The sequence below is a fragment of the Heteronotia binoei genome, chromosome 8 (genome assembly GCF_032191835.1).
Source record: "Heteronotia binoei isolate CCM8104 ecotype False Entrance Well chromosome 8, APGP_CSIRO_Hbin_v1, whole genome shotgun sequence".
In the NCBI taxonomy this organism is placed as follows: domain Eukaryota; kingdom Metazoa; phylum Chordata; class Lepidosauria; order Squamata; family Gekkonidae; genus Heteronotia; species Heteronotia binoei.
In genome coordinates this window covers 101,536,352-101,562,045 of record NC_083230.1, presented here as the reverse complement: position 1 = coordinate 101,562,045, position 25,694 = coordinate 101,536,352, and the positions used below count along the sequence as shown (strand labels likewise).

At 45.4% G+C, this 25,694-nt stretch overlaps 1 protein-coding gene across 7 annotated transcripts in view; it reads right to left on the bottom strand.

Annotated features, from left to right (window-relative positions):
- The window catches only part of IQSEC3 (IQ motif and Sec7 domain ArfGEF 3), a 268,326-nt gene that overhangs the window by 13,996 nt on the left and 228,636 nt on the right, over positions 1–25,694 (bottom strand). For all 7 annotated transcript variants that reach the window (XM_060245739.1, XM_060245740.1, XM_060245746.1 and 4 more), the window contains exons 5-9: positions 25,257–25,418; positions 7,743–7,865; positions 4,552–4,718; positions 3,496–3,635; positions 677–802 (exon numbers count right to left, since the gene is read on the bottom strand). In XM_060245739.1, the coding sequence (XP_060101722.1) occupies positions 677–802; positions 3,496–3,635; positions 4,552–4,718; positions 7,743–7,865; positions 25,257–25,418 (718 nt within the window). The remainder of the gene's footprint in view (positions 1–676; positions 803–3,495; positions 3,636–4,551; positions 4,719–7,742; positions 7,866–25,256; positions 25,419–25,694) is intronic.

Sequence of the window (25,694 nt, the reverse complement as noted above, 5' to 3'; positions counted from 1 at the left end):
ATGGCCTGTATGGCCCCTTCCAACTCTGGGATTCTGATTCTAAAATGCCAAGATCAGCTCTTAGAATGCTGTCTGGTGAAATAAATTTATAAACAACATTCCATTGCCTTCTGTAGCACAGTGATGGTATTACATCAAAGGTTTGATTTGTTTAAATCCTTATTATTAAACTCAGTCTCTGGATGCCTCTTTTGTGGTTTCTGGATCTCATAGGTCAGGGGTGGCCAACAGTAGCTCTCCAGATGTTTTTGCCTACAACTCCCATCAGCCCCAGCCAGCATGGCCAATGGCTCGGGCTGATGGGAGTTGTAGGCAAAAAAACATCTGGAGAGCTACCGTTGGCCACCCTTGTCATAGGTTACTCTGTTTGGAATTTGAGTCTTTGGGCACTAGATTAGACCTGATGCAGTCCTTCAAGGATTATAGCAGCCCAGAATATGGGAAGGAGAATGTAGTATTTGAATGCTTCCCTGACCCCAAAACATCATGCCCACAAAATGCCGTCATGGTGGGGAGACAGGGTCTAGCCTAATCTAGCTTTCTATATGGAGGGGGTTTTCCATGAAGGGGAAATGTGATGCCTTAACTGCCAAGTGATATGGTAAAATCCCAGCCCTCTGCTGTTCCTGAATGCCTTCAGTATGCTGTGATTTTAAAAGCCAAAAAAACCACTCACCACCAGCAAGTCATTAAAAAGAAAGACCTCCCTCTGGTGAGCCGCTTGCTTCTGCACTTTGTTCACGTCCGTCACTTCATAAAGGCGGCTGCAGCAAACCAACCGGCGGTGGGGCACCGACAGGACCTAGAAGGCAGAGACTGAGTGGGAAAGGTCCCCGTCCTTATCCACCATGCCCAACCCATTGCACACTTGTAGGAACTTGGAGCTCCCTCACAAGGGATCACCACTCTGAACAGCCAGTTGACCACCCTCCCAGACAATCATGACAAGAAGGAGTTTGAGTGTTAGCCCTGCAAGGGAAGGGGGTCTGTGTCTTGAAATTGCCTAGTAGCTGAGCTGCTCCTTTTCAGACAACCATCCCAACCTTTTAAATCAGACCTGGCATCTGCCATGTCCTGCCCTGACCACCAGCCATGCACTGTGGCCATGATCTGCATGAGTGCCAGGACAAATCTGCATTTGACAAGGGTCTCTTGTTTGTAGATTTATCAACAAATTAGGCTTTGCATCAGAGGTCTGGTTGTCCTCAACAGAGGCCAGGGCCTTTTTGGCCCTGGCTCCAACCTGGTGGAACTCTCAGCCAGATGACATCCGGGCCTTGTGGGACCTTATGCAATTCTGCAGGTCCTGTAAGGTAGAGATGTTCCACCAGGCTTTTGACTGAGGACAACGATGGTGGGCACCATCCTTTTTCCCCATCCCCCCCCTAAAGTTCCTCCCTTCCTTCACCCTGTATGCATTGCTCGGATTTATTGGAAGGGATGCCAACGGGATTTTTGTAATATTTATTGTTTTAATCTGTATTTTTATGCTGCTTTAACTAGGACCTTTTCTGTAGCAGGAAATCTTTTGCATATTAGGCCACACATCCTTGATATAGCCAATCCTCCAAGAGCTTACAGGGCTCTTCTTATAGGGCCTACTGTAAGCTCTTAGTGAATTGGGTACACCAGGGGGGGTGTAGCCTAATATGCAAAGGAGTTCCTGCTACAAAAAAGCCCTGGTTTTAACTATGTATTACCTTGTTTCATGTACATCACTCGGAGCTTGGCCTTCACTGGGATTGGGCGATTAATAATAATAAGTAGTAGTAGTAGTAGTAGTAGTGGGAGTTTTGAGGCTCTCAGATGTGCATTGGCCATTTTCTGCTCACAACTATGGTGCAAGGACAGAAGTTTTCACCTCCCCTCCCCTCGACCCCACGGTTTTAGCATACAAAGCTTAAGTAACAGGAGGCAGTGGAGCCAACAGCAGCTCTGCCCGACAGACTGCTTCATCCTGTGTTCCAAGGTCACAAGCAGAACGAGCCAGCATGTATCTGGGAGGCATAAACCTTCCATCACACGTCATCGTCAAATACAAGGACTTTGTGGCATGTAGATTGTCCCTCTACATTCTCTTCTTGTTTGCAGTCCCACCTTGGCAGGAAAGCCTGGAGTTTATACAGCTCCTCTGGGGACCACCAGGCATGGTTGGTGGTCTTCACTCAACTTGATGGGTCTCAAATCATGCAGGACTAGGTCATACAAATTGTGGCAGGTCAGTGTGTTCCCAGAGTGCTCTTGACCAGTTGCGGTGCATACAGGGTCTCTTTGCTGACTGTCAGCATCCCTATTCCTACAGCAAGCATGCCATTGGCTATCTTTCTTCTGAACATTCCAGCAGCAGACCCTACATTATAGCTGATCCTGTTCTCCCACTGGGAGGGCTTCATGGAGGTGAAATTGCTTTGAGTATTTGGTTGAGTAGTGTTGTCTGAACTCTGAGCACAGTTGCCAATTTATGGCAGGTGATCCCCCACTACTACTTCCCAGCCCCCTCCCCAGTAAAATGAGTGGCAGGGGGAAAATGGGGGGAAGATACTGTCAATGCTTCAGTGTCACTTCTGGCTCAAACCTGGAAAAGATGTCACCAATGCGATAGGATTTTGCTTGGTGAAATCGTAGAGTGCTGCTGATGTCACTTCCAGGTTTTAACCGGATGTGATATTGATGCATCAACTTCTTTTTTTCCACATGCCCCACTCCCCTAACTCTCCTACAGATTCTAGGAAAGTACTGGCAACCTTGTACAGTCTCATAAGGTGCAATTTGTTCAACCCATCTTCAGTCTCAGCAGCAGGTTCTCTGCTTGGACTTGATTTCGCAATGTACTGAACAACTTCCTCACAATTAGGCAGGCAGGGGTCAGTCCACTTCAGGGCTTTCCTTGCTTATTTCACCCAACCACATAAATCAGAGGACAGGTTAAGAATCCACATGGTCGCAATAACATAATCTGGCCTCTGACAGAGAATCTGGGAAAGGCTTTCATTTAATGTGGGGGAGAAGTTTCTCATTCTTATGACTGCTGAGAAACAAATGGAAAATATGAGTAATGTTCATTACGAAGCAACATAACCATTAAGCTGTGTAAATCAGGGCAGGGGAAAAATAATTCCCACAAGACATAACTAACTTGAGGAACTATTTGCTGCTGGATACAATGATGGTGCTGGCTTAAAAGAAGATAGACAAATTCATGGAGGATAGGTCCATAGATGACCATTAGCCATAATGCCGCAATGGGACCACCATGTTTGAGGCAGCCTACCTGTGAATGTCAGTTGTGACTGGTCTGCACTGTGGAGGGGAGAGGCGTTGACCCCTCTGTCCCTACTGTAGGCCTACCTAGGCACTCAGTTGGCCCTCATGACAAAACAGGTTGCTGGATTAGCTGGATCTTTGTTCTGACCCAGCTGAGCTCTTCTTATGTTCAATGTTGACAGGAAGGAAACAAATAAGGGCAGATACCTGTAATATGTCAAGAGAACTCACCGTTTTCATTCCAACAATGGATTTTTCCACTTTGGTGACATAGGTCACATGGTCCTCATTGGATTTGAGCTCTCTCTGCTGGATCCTTTCATAAATACCAACCACCAAGTCCCGGGGGATATCTGCTCCATCATCCACTCCTGCCAAGTATGAGGTACAGTAAATTAGACACAGGGAGCTACAAAGGCAGATGAGAGTCTTTCTAAATCTTGGAAGTACTATAACAAGAGCTATAATTGGTCAATAACAGACAAGTTGTTTCTGTTCCATTATTAGATAAAATTATCTTCTCAAGCCCTACTCTCTGAGTCCCCACTCAAGGAGATGAAGCAGGCAGAGACTACAGGTAGGGCTTTCTCTGTGGTGGCACCTTGCCACTGCAGTGCCCTCCCCCTTGAAGCTTGCTAGGCATTCATCTTACTGTCTTTTAGGTATCTGGCCAAAACATCGCCCAGGCTTTTAAATAAACTGTTATCCATTCCTTTATAGCTGCCGTTGTTAAGGCCTGCATCTAGGCTGAGAGCTGTTTTATAACTGCAGTTTTATGTTTGCCGCCTTTTAATTTTATTGCTGTTTTATGTTGTTGTGATGCTGTTTTAATGCTGCTGTATTGCTTTTTTCATGCTTTTACTGAGTTGCTGTTACTTCAATTGCTTTTAAATGATTTTATTATTAAACTGTTTTTACTTTGTTAGCCACCTCTCTGGAGAGACAGTCTATACATTTTCTAAATAATATAAATCAGTAAATAAATCATTATCTCACTCTGGCCAAAAGGGAATTCTGTGCTGAGGCACTATTTCTGTGTTGAGGCACTATGGTCGGGCTATCTGTCTGACCATAGGTTTCTTTTTCATTACACTTTTGCCACCGAGGAATTTCAAAGGAGACATTTACATAATTAACAATACAAATGGGCATAAGAGGTGATGAGTCTGCTTTATCTGAGTCCAACACATAGTCAGCGTTCCCATTTTCATCCAGATACACCACAGCCTTGAAGTAGGGTTTACATAGGACTTGAAATGGTAGGGGGGAAATATACCTCGCCCTCACCTCTCAGGTTCCGAATAAAATCCTCCAGCATCATCTTCCTGTCGGGTTTGATGTTAGGGCTGTACATATCCGTGTTGAGAAGGATGATGGCGAAGGCCAGGATGAAAATGGTGTCTGGGTTATGGAACTGCTGAACCACATCTGGGTTACACATGCAGTATCGTTGGCTGCAGGTAGAAAAAGACAAAAGTCATGGCATTAACACCTGTTATATAAGGCAAAAGCCTACCTGCAGCTATTATACTAATCTCTCTGGGGATGCTGAGGCTCTTTTTTTCCTTGGTGAGTGATTTCAAAAAATGTAGTTTCACCTACAATTCTTACCTGTGCCTCCAAATAAAAGAGTGTGTTTGTGGTTGATTCAAAAGAACAGTTCATATGCAATAAATGTTTGACCCAGTCTGTTCATATGATAAGAAGACTCTGTCTTATCCACCAAACCTGGCTTAGGATAGAAATTTTAAATATGCTACAGCAAGCTAACATGTGAGAACAATACATCATCTGACTGAGTCCTCAGGATACATTCATACAGCCATATTTTTTCTAGGAAACTTCAATCACATTTTGGCTTGACCTCACTGGCAGGAGTTGAATTGTGATTCTGCTGCCTGTTTCATTACAAAACCATATTTTTTCCAGTGCTTTTTTTTTTAGAAAAAGCCCAACAGGAGCTCATTTGCATATCAGGCCACACCACCTGGCCTGGGAGCATGTGGCTGCCACATGGCAGGTCGGGCCAGCTGGAACCCTGGCCAGTCCATGTGGAGCTCTGCTCCTGTGCACTCTGGCATTTAAAAAAGCCCCATTTTTTCCCATCACACATTGCTTCTTTTGTGTTGTCCCTCTGAGCATGTGTGAGCAACTCCCTTCAACGGAAGGATGGATGTGCCTGTCATGGGCTCACCATTTAATGGGTTGTCTGAATCCATTCAAACAGGTAGGGAGTAAATGGGCTGACTCCACTGCCAGGTTCCAAATAGCTGATGACAGAAGAAGAAGAAGAAGAAGAAGAAGAAGAAGAAGAAGAAGAAGAAGAAGAAGAAGAAGAAGAAGAAGAAGAAGAAGAAGAAGAAGAAGAAGAAGAAGAAGAAGAAGAAGAAGAAGACTGCAGATACCCTGCCCTTCTCTCTGAATCAGAGACTCAGAGCGACTTACAGTCTCCTATATTTTCTTCCCCCAACAGACACCCTGTGAGGTGGGTGGGGCTGAGAGAGCTTTCACAGAAGCTGCCCTTTCAAAGACAACTCCTGCGATAGCTATGGCTGACCCGAGGCCATTCCAGCAGGTGCAAGTGGAGGAGTGGGGAATCAAACCCAGTTCTGCCAGATAAGAGTCCGCACATTTAACCACTACACCAAACTGGCTCTCAAGAGGTAGGCTCTCGGGAGGTAGGATATATCTTACTAGTTTAACCCAGGTGTGACTTGGATAGACCATGCTTTGACAGTAGTGCAGACAAGATGATGCAATTGAACTCACACAGATGAGGTGATGCAGAAATGTGAAATACCAATGCTGGACACAGTACTCGAGTCAGTTGCTATAGCCTGCAGCTTCATGCAAAGATCAGCAATGGAGAAGCCACCAGAAATCTCTCTTTTTCAAAAGAAACCAAAGGCATGGGCCTTAGCTCAGGAACTTTTGACCTGAGCAGCAGTGGAGAAAGACAGGATACAGACTCCCATAACTTATGGTCAACTTGATACCAGAGGTGATGTAGAAAATATCATTTCATTCTCCATCTCAAGGAACATAAGAACTGGATGAGAACCCTAGGAGGAAAGGCTGTTTGACATCCTGAAGGCAGTAAGGAGATATCAGCATAGACTCCTTTGAAATTCCCTGGGGTCCTTACATACCTTTTGGTCCACATAGCATAACCTAGTTTGCAAGCTATCTGTAGTTTAGTTGCAAATGCAATTCCCAGCAGTTCAGTTACCCGCGAGAAAGGACTATTCTTTCATCTCCTGAGAACTATCAACCCGTTAAGCCAAGACTTAACAACCATCTCAGGTGGTCTTATGAATATTCAGGTACCCCTTCTGTCATACTCAGTCCAGCCTACTGTACTAGTCTGGATCCTGGGCCTTGCACCAAGAGGGACTCATGACTTCACTCAAACCTGTGAATTCACCAGTGGACACTCTAATTTTATTCCCTTAGACCAACCAGGTTGCAAATGTTAGTTTTGCACCAAATGTTACCAATGGTCAGGCTTTACTACTGAAGCCTATGAAAACATAGCCATAAGAATTGGACACCATATCTCCCAAACCAGCTGTCTTTTGCTACTACAACATGACAACCCTGGATCCTTGTATCTTCAAGAAAGGTGGAATATGACACGCTTCCTCCCATTTTGCTTCCCTTCTCAATTATAAATTGTTATTTCTTTTTGACCTGGACATCCTTATCTCAGCTCTCCTTCCCTGTTTCAAGATCAGTCTGACCTACAATCATAGCCAACTAGTTACAGAATCCTTCCTTCCTTCCTGAAGGTCCATCCCAGTTTTCCCACCTCCTGCTTTAGTTCAGAACATGGAAGGGTGATGGTTTCTTTTGAGCTTACCTATGTCAGTACCTGTCTTATTACAACCACAAAAGACCATATTATCTCCAGATAAACTTCATGTTTCCAGAAGGCTATTAAATTCCTGGGCCATGGACACTTCTTGTTGTCAAGAGTCATTCCATCTTTGTTCCTCTTGCCATATGTATCCAAACAGTTATACAATGCTAACGCTTGTGCTTTGCTATGCTGGCTTTGAAGCATTCCTGCTGCTTATCTGGAGGGAGGATGGCATGTCTGGAAACTGGCTAGTTACTATGCAACCAAGGTCAAGGGAGCTGGAGAGATGTAACTAAGGGGGTGATAAGAGCACCTGGGGTGATGATGGAATAATAGTGAACCCACGCAAAATTCCCTGCTTCAGTTTGGCATGCTTGGCTTGGATTATAACGGTCAGGGCAAAGGTTTATAAGAGCAAAGAACTGGTGGGAGAGCCAGTTCCGACAATGCCTGTATTTGCCCATGATGGTAGAATAAAGATCTTGAACTATACTTGTCTTTTCCTTGCCTCTGGGTCTGACACTTGTAGCATTGCAGCACATCTTGCTTGCTTTTCAGCTACCCAGTGAAATTTCACTGCCTTCTTGTTTGCCTATTATGCTTTCTGTCTTGCTCGTACCTGAAAGCCTCAATCAGCCGTTCCACCTTCTGGGCCTCTCCCTGCACTCGGATATGTGCCTGAAATTTCCGCAAAGCTTCATCAAGTTCCATGCCAGAGAAGTCCATCTCATCCACCACGCAGCTAAGAGAAATGAAAAACAAACAGCTTCAACATCAACCCTGTGCACAACGCTTTCTCAGAAGACATCCAATGTAAGGAACAAAAAAAGTCCATCAAGTCATCTAGGGCAGGGGTGGCCAACGGTAGCTCTCCAGATGTTTTTTGCCTACAATTCCCATCAGCCCCACCAGCATGGCCAATGGCTGGGGCTGATGGGAGTTGTAGGCAAAAAACATCTGGAGAGCTACCATTGGCCACCCCTGATCTAGGAGGTCAATGGGATTCTCATTCACTGCTATGAAGAAGCAACCAAGGCTAAGATAGAAGTAAGGCTGCCCAGCCAGGAAACCAACAGAAGATGAGGAGAGGTGGGGACATAGAGGTGTGGCTGTCAGCCAATAGTGTGACATCATTCCTGGGTAAACCCAAATGACACCATGTTATTGGCAGAAAGCAGTGAAGACTGGAAATGACTACTGATGAAAGGTAAAGCAGAATGTGCCAAAGCCGGATTACAGCTGAAATCAAGAAGACAAAAGTAATGACTACTGGGGAATTACACAACATTAAGGTTGATGATGAAGAAACTGAAATTGTTCAGGGCTTTCTGTTCCTTGGCTCCATCATCAACCAAAAGGGAAACTTCACCCAAGAAATCAGAAGGAGATTGAAACTGGGAAGGGCAGCCACGAAGAAGCTTAAAAAGCCCCTTAAGTGTAAGGATGTGTCACTGGTAGGGTTGCCAAGTCCTCTCCGCTCTCCGGCGGGTTGGGAACCTCCCAGGTGGGGGAAGCCCCGCCCGGACCGGGGGCTTGGCAGCCCTAGTCACTGACAACCAAGATCAAGTTAATTCATGCCTTAATAGGTGATTACAGACCAGCACTTGGGACACCTCTGAAATCAACCCCAAAAAATCCCTCCAGATGGCAGCATCTGCCGCCCTCCTCATCCAGTCCTCACCCTATCCTCCAGGCAACTGAGAATGACTCAAAAAGCCAGGTCCCAAATATCTTCCAAAGTGGTAGCAAATATTTGAGCTGACCGCCAAGATGGGGAAGGGCACAAGTGAAGTGACTTGGCTGTGTGTCCACGTCAAGCTCTGTAGCTCCTATGTGATTGAGCAAGCCTTGCAAAGCAATCTGTTATGCAGAAAGAAGCAAGAGAGAGGGAGAAGGAAGCAGATGACAGCCAGTTGCTTGGGGGCCTGATAAAAGTTCTCCAGGTGCCTTTTGGCCCCCAGGCCACATGTTTGACACCCCTGTTTTAGAGGTTTGCTACTAGGAAGTTCCTGGTAACCATTTAATCCAGTCCCAGCCCATCCTAAAATAAGGTAGGTATGGATGGGACTCAGGGAGCAGATGTGCGTGTGTGTGATTGTGCACATTAAATCTGGATGGAAGGTGTGCCTGGGTTGGGCCAAATTTCTCCTGTGGTCGCACCCAATGTCTCTTCTAGGTTTAGCAAGGACTAATTTCCTACTGTTTGTGAATGGCCATTTTTAAAATTTTATTTTTCTCCCGCCACCCCTCAGAGCTGCAGCAGGAAATGCCAACTGCTGGTGAGGGATCCCCTGCCCCCACTGTGGGGACTACAAGCCTAGATGGACCTCATCCTGCTTCTTCTTGTCTCTTCTGACATTGTGACTCATGAAAAATCTTGCATGGACCACAACTGTTGGGAAATAATGGCTTCATCCTTTAGAGTAAGAATCAAGATTGTTTTTCATTTGGAAAAAGGGACAGCATCCAATGAGTGGGCTCTTGAGCTACTGCAATAATGTCTGTCTCCACGGGCCAAACTACACATTTCTCTCTTTCCCTGCAGTTGCACAGCACCCAGGAACCCAGCTAGATTTTGGATGACAGCCGAGGGGAGAAAAGGCATGTGCCTCCCCTGATGACTTTTATTAAGTCAAAACCACCAGGTGCAGTGATTTCCCATCTGTCATGATCCTGGGCCTAGTGAGGCCTGCAGGCCCCAGGGAAGCCTGCCTAGGAGTTACTGGGAAAGCCTACATTTCCCAGGGTCCCCTGTCCCTGATTGTGTGGCAAGGTTTTGGAGTGAAACTAGCCCACAGAGGGGTGGGGTCTGGGAGGAGAGCATGAAAGGGCTGAGCCCAGACAGGGTGTGTTCTTTCCCGGAAAGGTCGCAGGTAGAGAAGGAGGGCTCTCTGGAACAGGCAGCAGGAAAAGATCCCTCACCAAAGGGAAGTGTGGTGAGTTCTGGTATTAGAGTAGGGACTGTATAGCTAAATGCGTCAAGGCTTTTGTTTATTTGCACCAGCCTTTACTGTTTCATATTCGCTATAGCACTAAATCTTTGTCACTCACTTATTGTTTGAGAACACTAATAATAAACTTCTTTTGTTGTTATACCACCTGGGTTCTCATGTCTCCTTGGTCACAATCAGGAAGTATTTATTAATAAGGAAGACGAGGGTGGTTGGACGCTCTGGGCCCTCCATACAGACCCTTACCAGAGTGGTGGCAGCCAGGAGAAGGCCCTGCTAGGCCCCTGCTGTGTGACATCATCAGTGGAGCATCATATGCCCAGAATACTCCCTGTGCTGTTCCAAAGTCAGGCAAGTTACTCCCCTTCCCTGTTGTTTCAACTCAGGAAAATGGCATGGATGGAGGTGGGTGGGGGGGAGAGACAGGAGCCTCTCCTCCCCCATATCTTCATCCTAAGAAGAGCACAAGACAGGCAGTTGGAAGTGCTTTGAGAGACACTTCACTTCCCAGGGTGTACACATACATTCTCTTTGTCCAGCCAAAGCCTCCAGTCAGACATAAAAAGCAGCTTCAGTTGTTTACCAGAGGTAAAAGTGGAATGACTACACCTGCCACAAGCAGCAATCCCTGTTTCAAATCACCTTCTACAGAGACCCCAGGTTCTTTCTGTTCTGGGGGAGTCTGTTGATACTGAACTTAGCTTTAAAAGGGAGACAAATCAATGCGACTGACTGATCCTCCAAGACAATCTTTACTCTTCTTTCCCTCTTCACAGGGCAGATCAGAAGTCTGCGGAAGAAGGCGTACTAAAGTCTTATCCCTCCTCTTTTGTGTTGATTGCTTTTCTTTCACTAACACGTACGCTTAGTTCTCCTGAGGGGTCATATCAAGGCTTCTTGCTGCTAAACGCTTCGCTTTGATAATCAGAGATGATTTCCTGGTTAATCAATACCAGGCTAACTGGAAACTGTAAGGTTTTCTTGGGGGGAGGGAGGAAATGTGTTCAGAGCATAACGCTTCTGTGCACTAAGGTGCAATTGAAGCTCGGAGCCTTCTCAACAGAACAGGAGATTCAACATCCCATCTTCTCTGTCACGGTAAACACCTGAGGCTGTACTCCTCACTACTTACTAGGACATGGATTGAAGATCATAGAAATATCAGGTAATTCTAACTACACAAAACTTTCTCAGGATTTCTTTTTCATTTGCCTGTAGGCTTGCTGGCAGAACCACAAGGTGAGCTAGAGCTATCCCAATTTGCTGTGCATCAGTCATGTTGACATACACTTCCGTTTCTAATGCCTGAACTGTGGATCTAGGGCAACACATCTGTTTTGCACACAGAAAGTCCCTAGTTGGCATCTGCAGTTAAAAGGATCTCAGATAACAGCTGTTGGGGAAGACCTTTCATGCCTGAGACCTTAGAGAACTGCAGCCACACAAAGAAGACAAACTAATGGTCTGAAAATCACAAAAGGGTGATTAACACATGGAATTCACTGCCACGAGAGATGATGGCGGCTACAAGCATAGACAGCTTCACGAAGGAATTGGATAAACATATGGAGTGAGCAGAGGTCCATAGTGGCTATTAGCCATAGCTTATCGTTGGAACTGTTTGTCTGGAGCAAGTAAATCTCTGTATTCTTGGTGCTTGGGGGGGCACAGTGGGAGGGCTTCTTGTGTCCTGGCCCCACTGATGGACCTCCTGATGGCATCTGGGTTTTTTTTTTGGCCACTGTGTGACACAGAATGTTGGATTGGATGGGCCATTGGCCTGATCCAACATAGCTTCTGGTATGCTCTTATGAAACAGTAGGAAGCAGCTTCCTGTATGTTTAGCTATTAGGAAGTCAAGTTTGATGGGTGGGAGTGGGCAGGTGCCTTGACTACGTCTTCTGGCCAGCATAGAGGGCATCTAGGTGAACTGAGGGATTCAGAATTGAAGAAGGAGAGGATACATCCCTGCCCCTCAATATTTAACCAGGCACCAACTTCAGAGGTCATAAGAACATAAGAGAAGCCATGTTGGATCAGGCCAATGGCCCATCCAACACTCTGTGTCACACAGTGGCCAATATGTGTGTGTGTATACACACACACATACATACACACACACACACACACACACGTATATATATAGGTCACTTTCCTAGACATGAACCTCTCCCTGTGAGGAAAAGCAATCCTTTGTAACTAGTATCAGAGACAGCCAAATGCTGGGTAACTGTTTCAGGGGACATTTTCTTCTATATAATTCCCGCCCCCCCCCCCCCAAAAAAAAAATTAAGAGAGCAGCCAATGCTAAGATTTTCATTTGTGGAGGCTGGTTTGGCATACACTAGAAGCAGGACCTCTTTAACAGCAACCACAGTGTCTAACAGAGTTTCCCTGGGAAACCCAAATTCATCTGAGTTTTCATTATTTAGAACAAAGTTTGAGTCCAGTGTAATCTTTAAGGCTGACAAAGCTGAATTCTGAGTATGAGCTTTTGTGTGCGTGCTAGGGTTGCCAGCTCCCAGGTGGGAGTGAGAATCCCCCAATTTTGTGGGTTCCAGCCCACTGGCCAGCAGGGTGAAACCCTACCTCAACAGCCATAACCTGATGTAACATCCCCAATGTGATGACATCACATGGAAATGACATCATCACTCCAGGGACATCACACTCTATAGTTAGCACAGAATTTTGCCCAAAATATCAGTGTTGCCACACAGCAAATTAGCATACAGATAACAAAAGTTAACAAACAGTTGTGAGAACTAAGTTTGAGTCCAGTGGCACCTTTAAGACCAACAAAGTTTACTTTTGAGTATAAGCAAGAACTGAGTGGTTAACCCAATACCTCTGTTAAGCTTTGGGGGCTCCTGTTCCAGTCTGTTTATGAAATTCCTTGCAATAAAACATGTACTTTGAGGTTGGGTGCCCTGGGAGGTGCCACTGGACCCAAACTTTGTTCTTTTTATTCAGACAAACAGGTTTTGTAGCAGGAACTCTTTTGCATGTTAGGCCACACACCCCTGATGTAGCCAATTCTCCCAAGAGTTTACAGGGCTTACCTACTGTAATCTCTTAGAGGATTGGCTACATCAGAGGTGTGTGGCCTAATATGCAAAGGAGTTATTGCTACAAAAAAAGCCCTGCAGATAAACATGGCTATCAGTCATTGAGATAACTGTTTATGAATTTATTTTATTATCATGGCAGCTAAGGACTTTTATTATGTTACAGGCATTAATGTTTGGTTTTGTTTAGAAAACAGCCTTACTGTAAGCCCTTTTTAAAAAATAGAAAAGTGTTAAGCTAATATTATAAATATTAGAGACAGATGGAAACAAGTCTGTTCTGCCACACTTTTTAAAGAGTTGTGCCTATATATTTCCACTGCCAGTTTTTGCTGTCGATTGGTGATTTTTATAGGGCTATTCGCCTGGTTTTTACAATTGGTATTCGGAATGGGTTGTTATTTGCTGCCTTAGAAACAAATGCTGAAAGAGGCTTATCAATTTTGTTTTTCAAAAAAGGTACATCAAACGAACCAGGCCCCATTTTACCAAAGTAGAATCATGATTAAGTACATTAATGGAACCCATGTTTTTAAAAGCAAAATGTGTCATTGAGTCCCAACCAGCTCATGGTGATCCCATGAAGTTCCACCTCATGGGGTTTTCAAGGCAAGAGAAGAGCAGAGATGGTTGCCTTCCTCCGTATAGCCTCCCCTGTCTTTCTTGGTGGTCTTCCATCCAAGTACCCCTGCTTAGCTTTGCAACTCTAACAAGTTTAGGCTATTAGAGCTGCTACAACCCATGTTTACAAGGCTGTTTTTGTAAACTGGTAGTTTGCTGCTGAATAATCAGAGCTGTTTGAAACACATTGGTCGTTTTCGCACTCACCTCCAGCCGGCGCGACCCCCCTCTTCACCGCGCAGGATCTGCGCGGATTTCGCACTAAATGCCGCGGAGCAGCCTTTTGCGCCGGAAACTCCCGGCGCAAAAGCCGCTCAAACGTAAATCGCCAAAAAGCAGTTTGGCGTTTGCGCGGCTTTTGCGACGGGAGTTTCCGGCGCAAAAGGCTGCTCCGCGGCATTTACTGCGAAATCCGCGCAGATCCTGCGCGGTGAAGAGGGGGGTCGCGCCGGCTGGAGGTGAGTGCGAAAACGACCATTGGAAGGCAATATTCAGGTGATAGCTCTTAATTATTTTCTTACAGCACCTTTGGGAAGGCTCTGTCTTCAGACAATCCGTTGACATTATAGAGAGGTGCAGGGCTTTTTATGTAGAAAAAGTCCAGCAGGAACTCCTTTCCATATTAGGCCACACCCCCTGACACCAAGCCAGCTGGACCTGTGTTCCTGTGCGTTCGTGCTCAAAAAAAGCCCTGGATAGGTGCCTTAAGGGAAGACACTTGTGTACAGAGATGGGCACAAACCAGGAAAATGTAGTGATGTCCCCATTTGCGAACCATGGGCCATCACAAATTTTTAGCCATGGACCATCATGAATTTTTTTATGTAGTTCGTGAGGTGGTAGAACACCCCACTCCCCAGCATGCCAGAGCCACCAATTTCACAGGGGATATCCATCTGACATTCTTTTACCTGCTCTCCAAGTTTGGTGATGATTGGATATACAGGGTCCGGAGATATCGTCCCTGCAAAGAAGATGGCCCCCCAGGAAAGTGCTTTCTAGGGAAATGACTGCCTGGGGGCACCTTCTTTTGGGGGCCATAACATGGACCTTGTAATTCCAATCCTCACCAAATTGGAGGAGAGGCAGAGGAGAGTCAAATGGAGATCTCTGGTGAGGTTGGTTTCTCTACCTTACACAGTATCTGTTCTATACATTCCTAACCCTTCTGAATCCACGTCTGTCAAAACAACTACCTGTCAGACACAGGCTCAAGAGGTTCAGGAGTGCAGAGAATAAACAGATCCTGTGCAAGATGGAGATACCACACTTGGAGGGCATGTAGACAAGCATCCAGGGGAGGCCTTCTGTGAGTTTGCTGCCTCTAGCTTGCACAGCATCCATTCTATGCACTCCTGAACCTGTGCCTGTCAAAATGATGGCAGTTCAACAGTGTATAGAATGGATGTTGTGCAAGCTAGAGGCATCAAAGTTGCAGAAAACCTCCACCAGATGCTCCTCTACAAGCCTTCCAAGTTGTTGCTTTGAAGTTCTGTAAACATTTGTCCCCTTCTGTAAACATTTTGATTGAGCAGAGACAGTGGGTGCAATCAGACAATTATATCACCTCTCAGCCACCTCCTCTCCAGACTAAACATCCCCAGCTCCTTCAACCTTTCCTCATAAGACTTGGTCTCCAGACCCCTCACCATCTTTGTCGCCCTCCTCTGGACCCGTTCCAGCTTGTTTATATCTTTCTAAAACTGAACACAATACTCCAGGTGAGGTCTTACCAGAGCAGAGTAAAGCGATACCATCACATCACGTGATCTGGACACTATACTTTTGTTGATACAGCCCAAAATTGCATTTGCCTTTTTAGCCACCACATCACATTTTTCCTGAGCTAAGACAAAAATATGTGAGTCGGAGGCTAAAAATCTGTGAGCTAACTCAGCTTAGAGGGAACATTGATCACATCCGCACATCTGGCTCCCATGCTCTACTCACCCTTACCTTGCACCAAAATGACTCCCATGTGGATCAAATAGCCACTGGCAAATTAAAGTGGCTTCCCAGGCAAGCAATTCCCTGGTAGGTTTCTGGCTATCAGATCACCCAGTGCACCATGGAAATCCATGAGCAGTGTGATTGTTCAACTAAGTTTCTGGCACATCCTCCCCCTCCCCGCAAAACTCCACCCCGACATGCACTTCAGTGCCCCCAAAGAACTAGACAGGAGAGTGTGCATGCTTGTCTGTTTCTGTGCGCACACAGTGAGAATTTGGAGGGAAAACCAACCATGGTTGTGGTGTGTTAGAAATGCTATGATGCCAGCTAATGGGGCACTGTCTGATTGACATCAAGCACCCAAACTCATGCAGCTTATTTACAGTCTAGATACTATTGTGGCAACCTGCCCATCTGATCACACCCAGCCTGTCTGGGAATGTCTCCACTCACAAACCAGCATGAACCTCCAGAAACAGCTTGAAAGTTCATGGAGGAGGAGATTGGATTTATACTCTACCTTTCACTACCCAAAGGAGTCTCAGAGCAGCTTACAATCTCCTTTCCTTTTCCTCCCCATAATAGACACCTTATGAGGTAGGTTGGGCCGAGAGAGCTCTCTAAGAACTGCTCTTGAGTAGAACACTGCTGAGAGAATTATGACTGACCTAAGGTCAGTCCAGCAGTTGCATGTGAAGGAGTGGGGAATCAAACCCGGTTCTCCCAAATAAGTGTCTGCATACTTAAACACTACACTAAACTGGTACTCGTGCCAGGAACTTGATTTTGCAAAGCACAAACTGGCCAAAATTCATCGTGAACTTTCGTTCATGAGCTGCTTCATGCCCATCCCTACTTGTGAATGTGCACCCAGCAAGGTTTCCCTTGCTTGGAAGAGAAAATGCCATCCAAAACCCCCATGCTTCAATGAGATTGTTCTCACAGTCATTTCTTGCTGGTGTTTATGCTCACATATAGGCCGCTGGCCAGAGGCTACATCACCAGCAGATCATGGACTATAGAGAGAGGGATCCCGCCCATGCACATCCCATCATGAGACATCTAGATCAGGACTCATCACGGCAATGAAGACATGTGGCCAAAAGGTTTGGGGAAAGGCAGGAAGCAGCTGTGCCATTGTGGGGCTGGGATCTGCTCAGCCGAGCGCAATGACCTATTTTCAAGCTTTTCAACTCAGGTGACAAGGCAGCAGGAGCTGGCTTGCAATGAAAAGCATCTGTAATGAACTCACAGCCCACGCTCCAAGAGGGAACAGAGGAGAGGCAGCCAGGTGGAAATACTTAAAACCACAAGACACCAAGGTAGCAATAAGGAACGATCTCCCCCCCCACACACGCACGCACTACCAAAGGATTTAGGGGCCAGTTAGGAGCAAAGAGCTTCCCCTGAACAACTCAGCAGAACTTATGCTCATTAGCTCTTCTCATACCAAAGTCATTGTTCTGACACTGCCCTTTTTGCACAAATCCATTTTGTGTGCACTGCTGTCCTTGTAAGTATAAAGAAGCATGGTGCATGGAGCTGCAAGCTGGATGACCAGAGGCCAAAAAGCAGGGCTTTTTTGAGCAGGAACGCACAGAACACCATTCTGGCTGGCTTGGTGTCAGGGGGTGTGGCCTAACATGGAAATGAGTTCTTGCTGGGCTCTTTCTACAAAAAAAGGCTTGTGTGAAACAATGGTGATGTCAGGAGGTGTGGCCTGATATGCAAATGAGTTCCTGCTGGGTTTTTTCTACAAAAAAAGCCCTTCCAAAAAGGGTATCTTCAACAGTTTGGTAGACAATGAACAGAAGCCTGTTGTGATGAGGAAAAATTGCCCTGCCGCTTCATTAATTTACTCTTTGGCATGAGTTTCAAAAGTACAGGAATCCTGCCCATCTGGGCATCTAGTTCCTGTCCTGTTTCCTTTGTTAACCTTATGGCCCATATGTTCTAAACAGAAGAGAGGTGATACAGCACATGTTAGGCATACTGAATATCATGGGCACTTTCAGTAAATCCACCAGGAATGAGCTGGGAAAGGAATTCCATTGGGAAGAGTTCCTTAGGGAAATCTCCCACTTCCCTGTTTCATTGTCCAATGGCCTGCTGAGAGCCAGCAAGAGGAATTTTTCTTAGATAGTGCCATGATGTTCTGGCAAATAGTCAGAAGTGAAATCCTATTGCCAGCAGGATGATGTGGCAACATTCTAGGCAGGGGCTTTTTTTTTGTAGCAGGAACTCCGTTGCATATTAGGCCACAAACTCCTGATGTAGCCAGTCCTCCAAGATCTTACAGTAAACCCTGTAAGAAAAGCCCTGTAAGCTCTTTGAGGATTGGCTACACTAGAGGGGTGTGTCCTAATATGCAAAGGAGTTCCTGCTACAAAAAAGCCCTGGTTCTAGGATTTGGCCACATACGGTGTCACTTCTGGTGTTCACCAGAATTGACATTGTGCTACCATCAGGGGTGGAATTCTAGCAGGAGCTCCTTTGCATATTAGGCCACACCCCCATGATGTAGCCAATTCTCCAAGAGCTTACAAAAAAGAGCCTTGTAAGCTCTTGGAGGATTGGCTACATCAGGGAGGCATGGTCTAATATGCAAAGGAGCTCCTGCTAGAATTCCACCCTGGCTACCATCATGATGCCATTTCCCTGTTTCTGTGTAACCCCTGGCTAGTTGCAGTTGAAGTGGCGGGGCAATTGGCTGGCAACCCAAGCTTGACTACTGAAAGGCACCTGGATCTGGTAGCTACTAAGCACAGTCTCTGCTGTGATGACCTCGAGCAGGGGTCCCCAATTCCTTTGAGCCTGAGGGCACCAAGAAAGGTGTTGGTGTGTGCTGCAGTGCCCTCAGGCACCACGTTGGGACCCCGATCTTGAGGTCTGAGGAAGGAAATGATGTCTTTTCCTCTTTCTCTCCTCAAGTCTCTCCCATTATGCCATAAACTCCTATGCCTGGCACAAAGAAGGCATCCCTGCACATCCATTTTTACTGACACCCAGGGGTGGAATTCTAGCAGGAGCTCTTTTGCATATTAGGCCACACACCCCTGATGTAGCCAATCCTCCAAGAGCTTACAAGGCTCTTTTTTGTAAACTTTTGGAGGATTGGCTACATCAGGGTGTGTGGCCTAATATGCAAATAAGCTGCTGCTAGAATTCCACCCCTGCTGACAGCAATTGGTCAGACAGGTCCAGTAGGCCCTTAGAAACCAACAAGAATTTCAGGGCATAAGCTTCCAAGAGTAAAAGCTCTCTTCACCAGAGATTGCATTCAGCCAGAGTTGCAGCAGGGAAAAGTGTGGACCTTGAGGAAGCCAGCTTGCCTTCCACGAAGATGTGTCAGAACACGCTTGGCATTCCCCATCTAACAAACAACCTGCTCCCATTCATAAGAATGTATCCTACGTTCAGAAGAATAACCCCTGCTTTGCAAACAAATTGAAGATGACAGTTGCACCTGACCTTCCAAGGCCCTTTCGACCCCACTGAACAAGCAACTCCATCCCCCACTCCACATACACACTGGCGCTGCCTGCTCCATTCATGACATTCTGTGCTATCCAGCTGCTGACACATGAAAGCCTGTGAATGAACAGAGTATGCAAGATTTCTGAGATGAAACAAAAGGGAAGGGAAACAGGGCAACATGGACAGACAAGGACACAGTGATGGCATACCAAGAAGCCACAGGAAAGTGCAAGGAAGCACAGGTGAGCAAAGCTGTAAAAATAATCATGTAAATACAATGCCACTCATCTCTTAACTGCAAACTCTCTTTGTCTTTCCATCTCTTGCATGGCTTTCTGCATCAGCATTATCTGTAGTTCAGAATTGTATCCAAGATTAAGGTTAACTGGTGTTCTCACTGCAACAAAGTTTGAGTCCAGAGGCACCTTTAAGGTCAACAAAATTTTATTCTGGGTATAAGCTTTTGTCTGTGTGCACATTTCTTCAGAAGTGTGCATGCACACAAAAGCTTATACTCAGAATTAAACTTTGTTTTTAGGGTTGCCAAGTCTGTGTTGGAAAATACCTGGAGAGTTTGGGGGTGGATCCAGGAGAGGGTGGGGTTTGGAGAGGGGAGGGGCCTCAGCATGGTACAATGCCATAGAGTCCACCCTTCTCATTTCAGTGTGAACACTGGGCTCTTTCTAAGAAAAATGAGAAGCTTGATGCTGTGACTATGGAATGTAGAACGGGGTTCCTAAATAATTGAGCCGTTAAGCTGAAGAAAGAATTGAAATGTCATCAAAATCTAGAGAGACGTCTTTTTAAGAAAATGGCTACATTGACGCTATGCTTCTCAGGAGCACCCACTTCGTGAATTCGAATTGGACTATTTCCAAGTTTGGACTTATATCTATTCATTTGGGGATAGGGGTTTCTGGCCCCTTTGGGGTTTCTGTTACTTTAAAAGGTCCTAGCACCACCAACTTTTGTCATTATTGTATTGTTTAATATGCGTTATACACAATTCTTGTAACATATATTTTTGTAAACTGAAAGACTGTGTGTCAGGCTCTGTTCATATATGATATTAATAAATGCTGTTACTAATCATATTCAATGCTGCATAGAAATGCTTACTAACATAGAAGCCGGGGTTGCAAGGAGGGAGGGGGGAAGAATAGAAAACAGCTTCCCAGGAATATCAAAGGTTGCCAAGGTCTCTTTGAAGTAGACAGTATGTGCCAGATTCTCACCTCCTCTCCGGAGGCCCCAAGGACGTTGCCTCCGGGAAATATAACCACCAACTGAAGAGATGGGGGGGGAGCGTTGGGAAAAGTCTCACATGCAAAGCAACCTTTTGTTTTGGGAATTAGGGGGGTAGAAACAATTGGCAGTGGCTCTCCAGAGTCTCAGGTAAAGGCCTTTCACATCACCTACAACCTGATCCTTTTAACTAGCAATGTCAGAGATTGCACCCTGCATGTAAAGCAGTTGTTCTACCATTAAGCTATGGCTCCATCCAGGGTTTTTTTGTAGGAAAAGCCCAGCAGGAAATCATTTGCATATTAGGCCACGCTCCCTGACACCAAACCAGCTGGAACTGTGTTCCTGTGCGTTCCTGCTCCATCTCTGTGACAAAAAGATCAGCAACATTTTGTCTACACCAGATTAGTACATTGATTGCCAAGGGTGGTATTGAAAGGGACCTCTGTCCTTTTGAGTTTCCCAGTTCTATTTCATGTCCCTGGTGTAGTTCCCCAGGCGATCTCGCTGTGAGCAAACCATTTGTCCTCCGAGTCATTTGAAACAAGTTTGCTGCATTAAGAAAATCCAGTAATCTGGGACAAATGTTTTGTTCATAGACCATGAGCTTTCATAGGTTATTACCTACTTTATCAGATGCCTGTGGAACTGTTATCTGCAAGGACTTTCAAAGGGATATTCACATATAAGGCTTATATGGGATTACAAAAACAAGATTACTCACGGCTCTTAGAAAGTGAGGAAAAAAGTAATTGATTGACTGGCACAAAGGATAAGATCATTGTTTTTGCACCCTTGACTACAACCGTTATTAGTGAATGTGCCTTTGAGAGTTCTTGCATACAATATCCTACCGTCTGCTTTGCAGCTAATTGTTCTACTGGCATCTGATGAACAAGGTAATAATCCATAGATCACACTCTGTAAATAAAAAAAAATAGTGCATCTAAAAGGTGCAGTGGGATTTTCTTAATATTTTCTATAAAGATTAACATGGCCACACTTGCACAGCTGAGTGATATAACTTCAAAGCCAAGAATTTCTGGCCAAGGAAGGATGGAGAGTTTCACAGCTTCTTTAAAAGGTGTTCTATTATTCATTCATTCTGGGTTTGATTAATTTAACAAGGCTCCATTAGGAACAATGCTTACTGTACATATTTCTGACACATGGAGCGAAGCGTTTCAGGTGATGATCGTGGGAGACTAATCCTGGACTGGCATAGGAAGAATTGTGATTCATTAAAAATGGAGAAAATAGTGCCCATAGCAGACTCTGAATCGGGGGCATAGGGAATTTGCAAACATTGTTAGCACACTGTTATCCATAGCTGAGGATACGTGCATGACCAATCACAAATTGGGATTTTTGCATGGAGGCAACTGTGAAAGGGACACATTCAAGTGGGTAGCTGTGTTGATCTGAAACAGCAGAACAAAGTTTGTAGGGTTGCCAAGTCCGACTCAAGAAATATCTGCAGATTTTGGGGGTGAAGCCAGGAGCAAGGGTGTGACAAGCATGACTGAACTCCAAAAGGAGTTGTGGCAATCACATCCTTTTAAATGCCTTCCTTCCATAGGAAATAATGGAGGGCAGGGGCACCTTCTTTGGGGGCTCATAGAATTGGACTCCCTGGTTCACTTTTTTTGAAACTTGGGGGGTGTTTTTGGCCCTGAAGGGCTTCTGTATGGCAAAGAGTGGCTGACCAAACTGACTGAGAGCCCAACTGCAAGAAGGCTGAGCCACCAAAAAATGGGTCACAGAGCTAAATTTAAAAAAAAAACCCTTCTTATATTGAAGCAAAGCCAATGTGCCCTGTTGTTCACAAATACCACCTGGGATGTGTGGCTCTGTGAACCATGTGCTATTCTTCCATCTACTGGCTATTGTACCTTCTACTTCCCTGGCCCATATTCTGACAATCAGTAGAACTCTTCTGTCCACAGCATAAAGTTGCAAAGGCCAAGCAACCAACTCAGAGGGGGGACATGCCAAGGTACCTGTGAGGTTGATGAGCAGTGGCAGACTGGCCAGGGTGTCAGCTTGCTCGATGACAAGTGGGCCCCTGATGAAGTGGGCCCCCTTTAACATTAGACAATATGTTAAAAATGTTAATGTCATTTTAGTAGCTTGAAAATATAATAGAAGTTCCAATATTATTGCTGTAATGCAACTAAAATTTATGTTGTATTTAGGGTTGCCAGCCTCCAGGTGAGGCCTGGGGATCTCCCACTTTTACAACTGATCTCCAGCTGGCAGAGATCAGCTCCCTTGGAGAAAATGCAGTCTGTATTTACATTTAATATCTACTGCACACTGCCAGTAAAATGTACAATATATGTACACTGTAATTACTATATATATATATATACACTTTTGCAAAATAAATGTTTATTTATTTTGCAAAAGTTTTAATTTTTTCCACTTATGTATTTTTTGAAAATTTTATTTCTTTCTTATAAAAATCAAATGATATCCTTATAGTTGTGGGTGGGCCCCCTTTGTCTCCTGGCAAGCAATATTTTTAGACCCAGTCCACCACTGTTGATAAGGTTGCTAGCCTCGCTTCCAGGTAAAATCCAGAAGTGACAAAGATATATCTGGAAATTGCTGAAAATTCTATAGTAAAACTAGAGCTACCCTATATATCATTTCTTGGTTTTGCTCAGAAGTGACATAGTGATGTCGGTGATTCTTGGAGCAGTGGTAGGAAACGACTTGCCAGTGGACGGCTTCCTGCTGTAGCAGAGAACTGGCAAAACTACCTCTGCAGCCTGCTTGATCTTCTCTACACAGTCCTTTACTTAGCATTTCCCTTTGACTCCCTCACCAATAAGGAGCTCCCTAATTTTAACAGCAGCATTCTATGGTATTTCCTCCCCCACACACTGCCCACTGACACTAGGGTTGCCAAGTCCAATTCAAGAAATATCTGGGGACTTTGGAGGGGGAGCCAGGAAACACTGGGGGCAGAGGCAGGTGCATGGTTGTGACAAACATAATTGAACTCCAAAGGGAGTTCTGGCCATCACATTTAAAGGGACCGCACACCTTTTAAATGCCTTCCTTCCATTGGAAATAATGAAGGATAGGGGCACCTTCTTTTGGGGCTCATAGAATTGGACCCCTGGTCCAATCTTTTTGAAACTTGGAGGATATTTTGGGGAGAGGCATGGGATGCAATGCTGCAAATTTGGTGCCTTTATCTCAAAAAACAGCCCCCCCTGCAGATACCCACAGATCAATTCTCCATTACACCCAATGGGAATCAGTCTCCATAGGGAATAATGGAGTGCCCAGCAGACATTTCCCTCCCCCCACTTTCTGATGACCCTGAAGTGGGAGAAGGGCCTCCAAACCAGGAGATTCCCTGCTCTCACCTGGGGATTGGCAACCCTAACTGAAACACATCCCTCAGCTCTTGGGCTGAAGGTTTTTAGTAGTACCTTTTAAATGTGGTGCTCGACATGAGAACATTGAAGTCTACATGTGTCTTGGCGATCACTGGATCAATAGTTTAAAAAAAATCAACCAAAGAAGGATCAATATTCAAGTCCACCCACTGCAACAAATTAAGCCTGATGAGCAACCAGAATCAGTGAGCCTTGAAATTAGGACGCCTGCTTAGAAACTGCCTTGATAATCACTCAAAGTTCAGGGGTAATTTGCTCTGTTTCCCCCAGTCAGTGAAAAGTAACGGCAAGAAGTTAGAGGACTTATTTCTCAGGGCTTGAGAAAGGAACATATACATGGGTGGTTTAATAAGCCAGCAGGATCTGACCCTGCAAGTGCTTGGTCTAAAAGAAATACAATGTTTCATTTTATTCCCAGTGAAATAAAATACCATTTTCCACACTGAAGATCATGTATTGCAGGGGTAGCTAACGGTAGCTCTCCAGATGTTTTTTGTCTACAACTCCCATCAGCCCCAGCAATTGGCCATGCTGGCTGGGGCTGATGGGAGTTGTAGGCAAAAACATCTGGAGAGCTACCGTTGGCAACCCCGATGTATTGAATAAGAGAAATGTATGCTATTTTATTGTTAGGCATAAGGTTGCTGGGTCTCTTCTAGCAACAGGCAGGGGATGGGGGATATACTAGGAGCAGGTGGCCCAGCCCATGTTGTAGCAACATGTCTATGTCACTTCCAGTGTGGCAGGAAGTGATGTCATTACACAGCAATGTTGGGGTGATACTTGTATTTGGGCAAAAACTCTGTTGTTGGGGCGGGGGGTGATGCTCCGGTTTTTGGTCAAAACTCTATGGTTTGAAGCTAATTCCCCAGCATACCTACATCACCTGGAAGTGACATGGGCGTGTCACATTTATTTCCTGCTTCTTCCTTCCCTCCCAGCAAGTGCACCTCCTATCTCCTGCCTACTTGGCCAAGGGACCTGGCAAGCATACCAAAGGCAATCAATTAGGATGGACTTTTCTGAAGCATCGAATTGATCTGGGAGCACAACTCCCACAGACTTTTCCAGGAGAATAATTGGGGGGTGCCTGACTACCAGCCTTGTATATTTTCCCACAACAAGCTCACATATCCCCTTTTTTTAGGGTTCTTCCCACACACATCCCCTGGATGCTTATATAATAAACTAGAATATAAACAAACCATGTTCTTCCTCCTCATGTTTCTCCTACAGTTATTCCCAGTGTTCTGAAGTTGTGAACAAGCAGCAGATACCTAGTTCTCTCCCAGAATGCCTGGGAGAGAGGGGAATTGTTGCCAAGGAAGACACTGGCCACAGTAAAATCTGCAACCATTGGCAATTAAAGGTAACCACTGGCTGAGGGATGGAAGGGACAGATGCTTACTCTAGGACATCCCGATTGAATTGTTTCTTGCTGTTCCCCAGGAACTCCCCAATCATCTGGCGGCTGAGTCCTTTGCGCTGGAGCAAGAAGTGTGCCACTCCGATCGGCGTGTCTGGAATGAAGCCCCGAGAGATAAGGAACTGGATCCCCTTGTCTGGATTTCTGGAAAGGAAGAAGAGGTAATGATAAGTTGTGTGTTTACATCAGAGCACAGAACACAACTATTTTGAGTTCATTCATTGTACGATCAGAAATAGGGTCTTTGACCCTTTCCATAGCAGCACTGTGGGGGGGGCAGGGGGGAGAGAAGGCAGCATGGTGTGCCTGATCTCTTCAGGTCACAGAAGGCAACCAGGGCTGGTACTCAGAAGGGAAACCACCAAAGAAGACTTTACAGAGGAAGAGAATGGCAAATAACATCTGCTTCTCCCTTGCCTT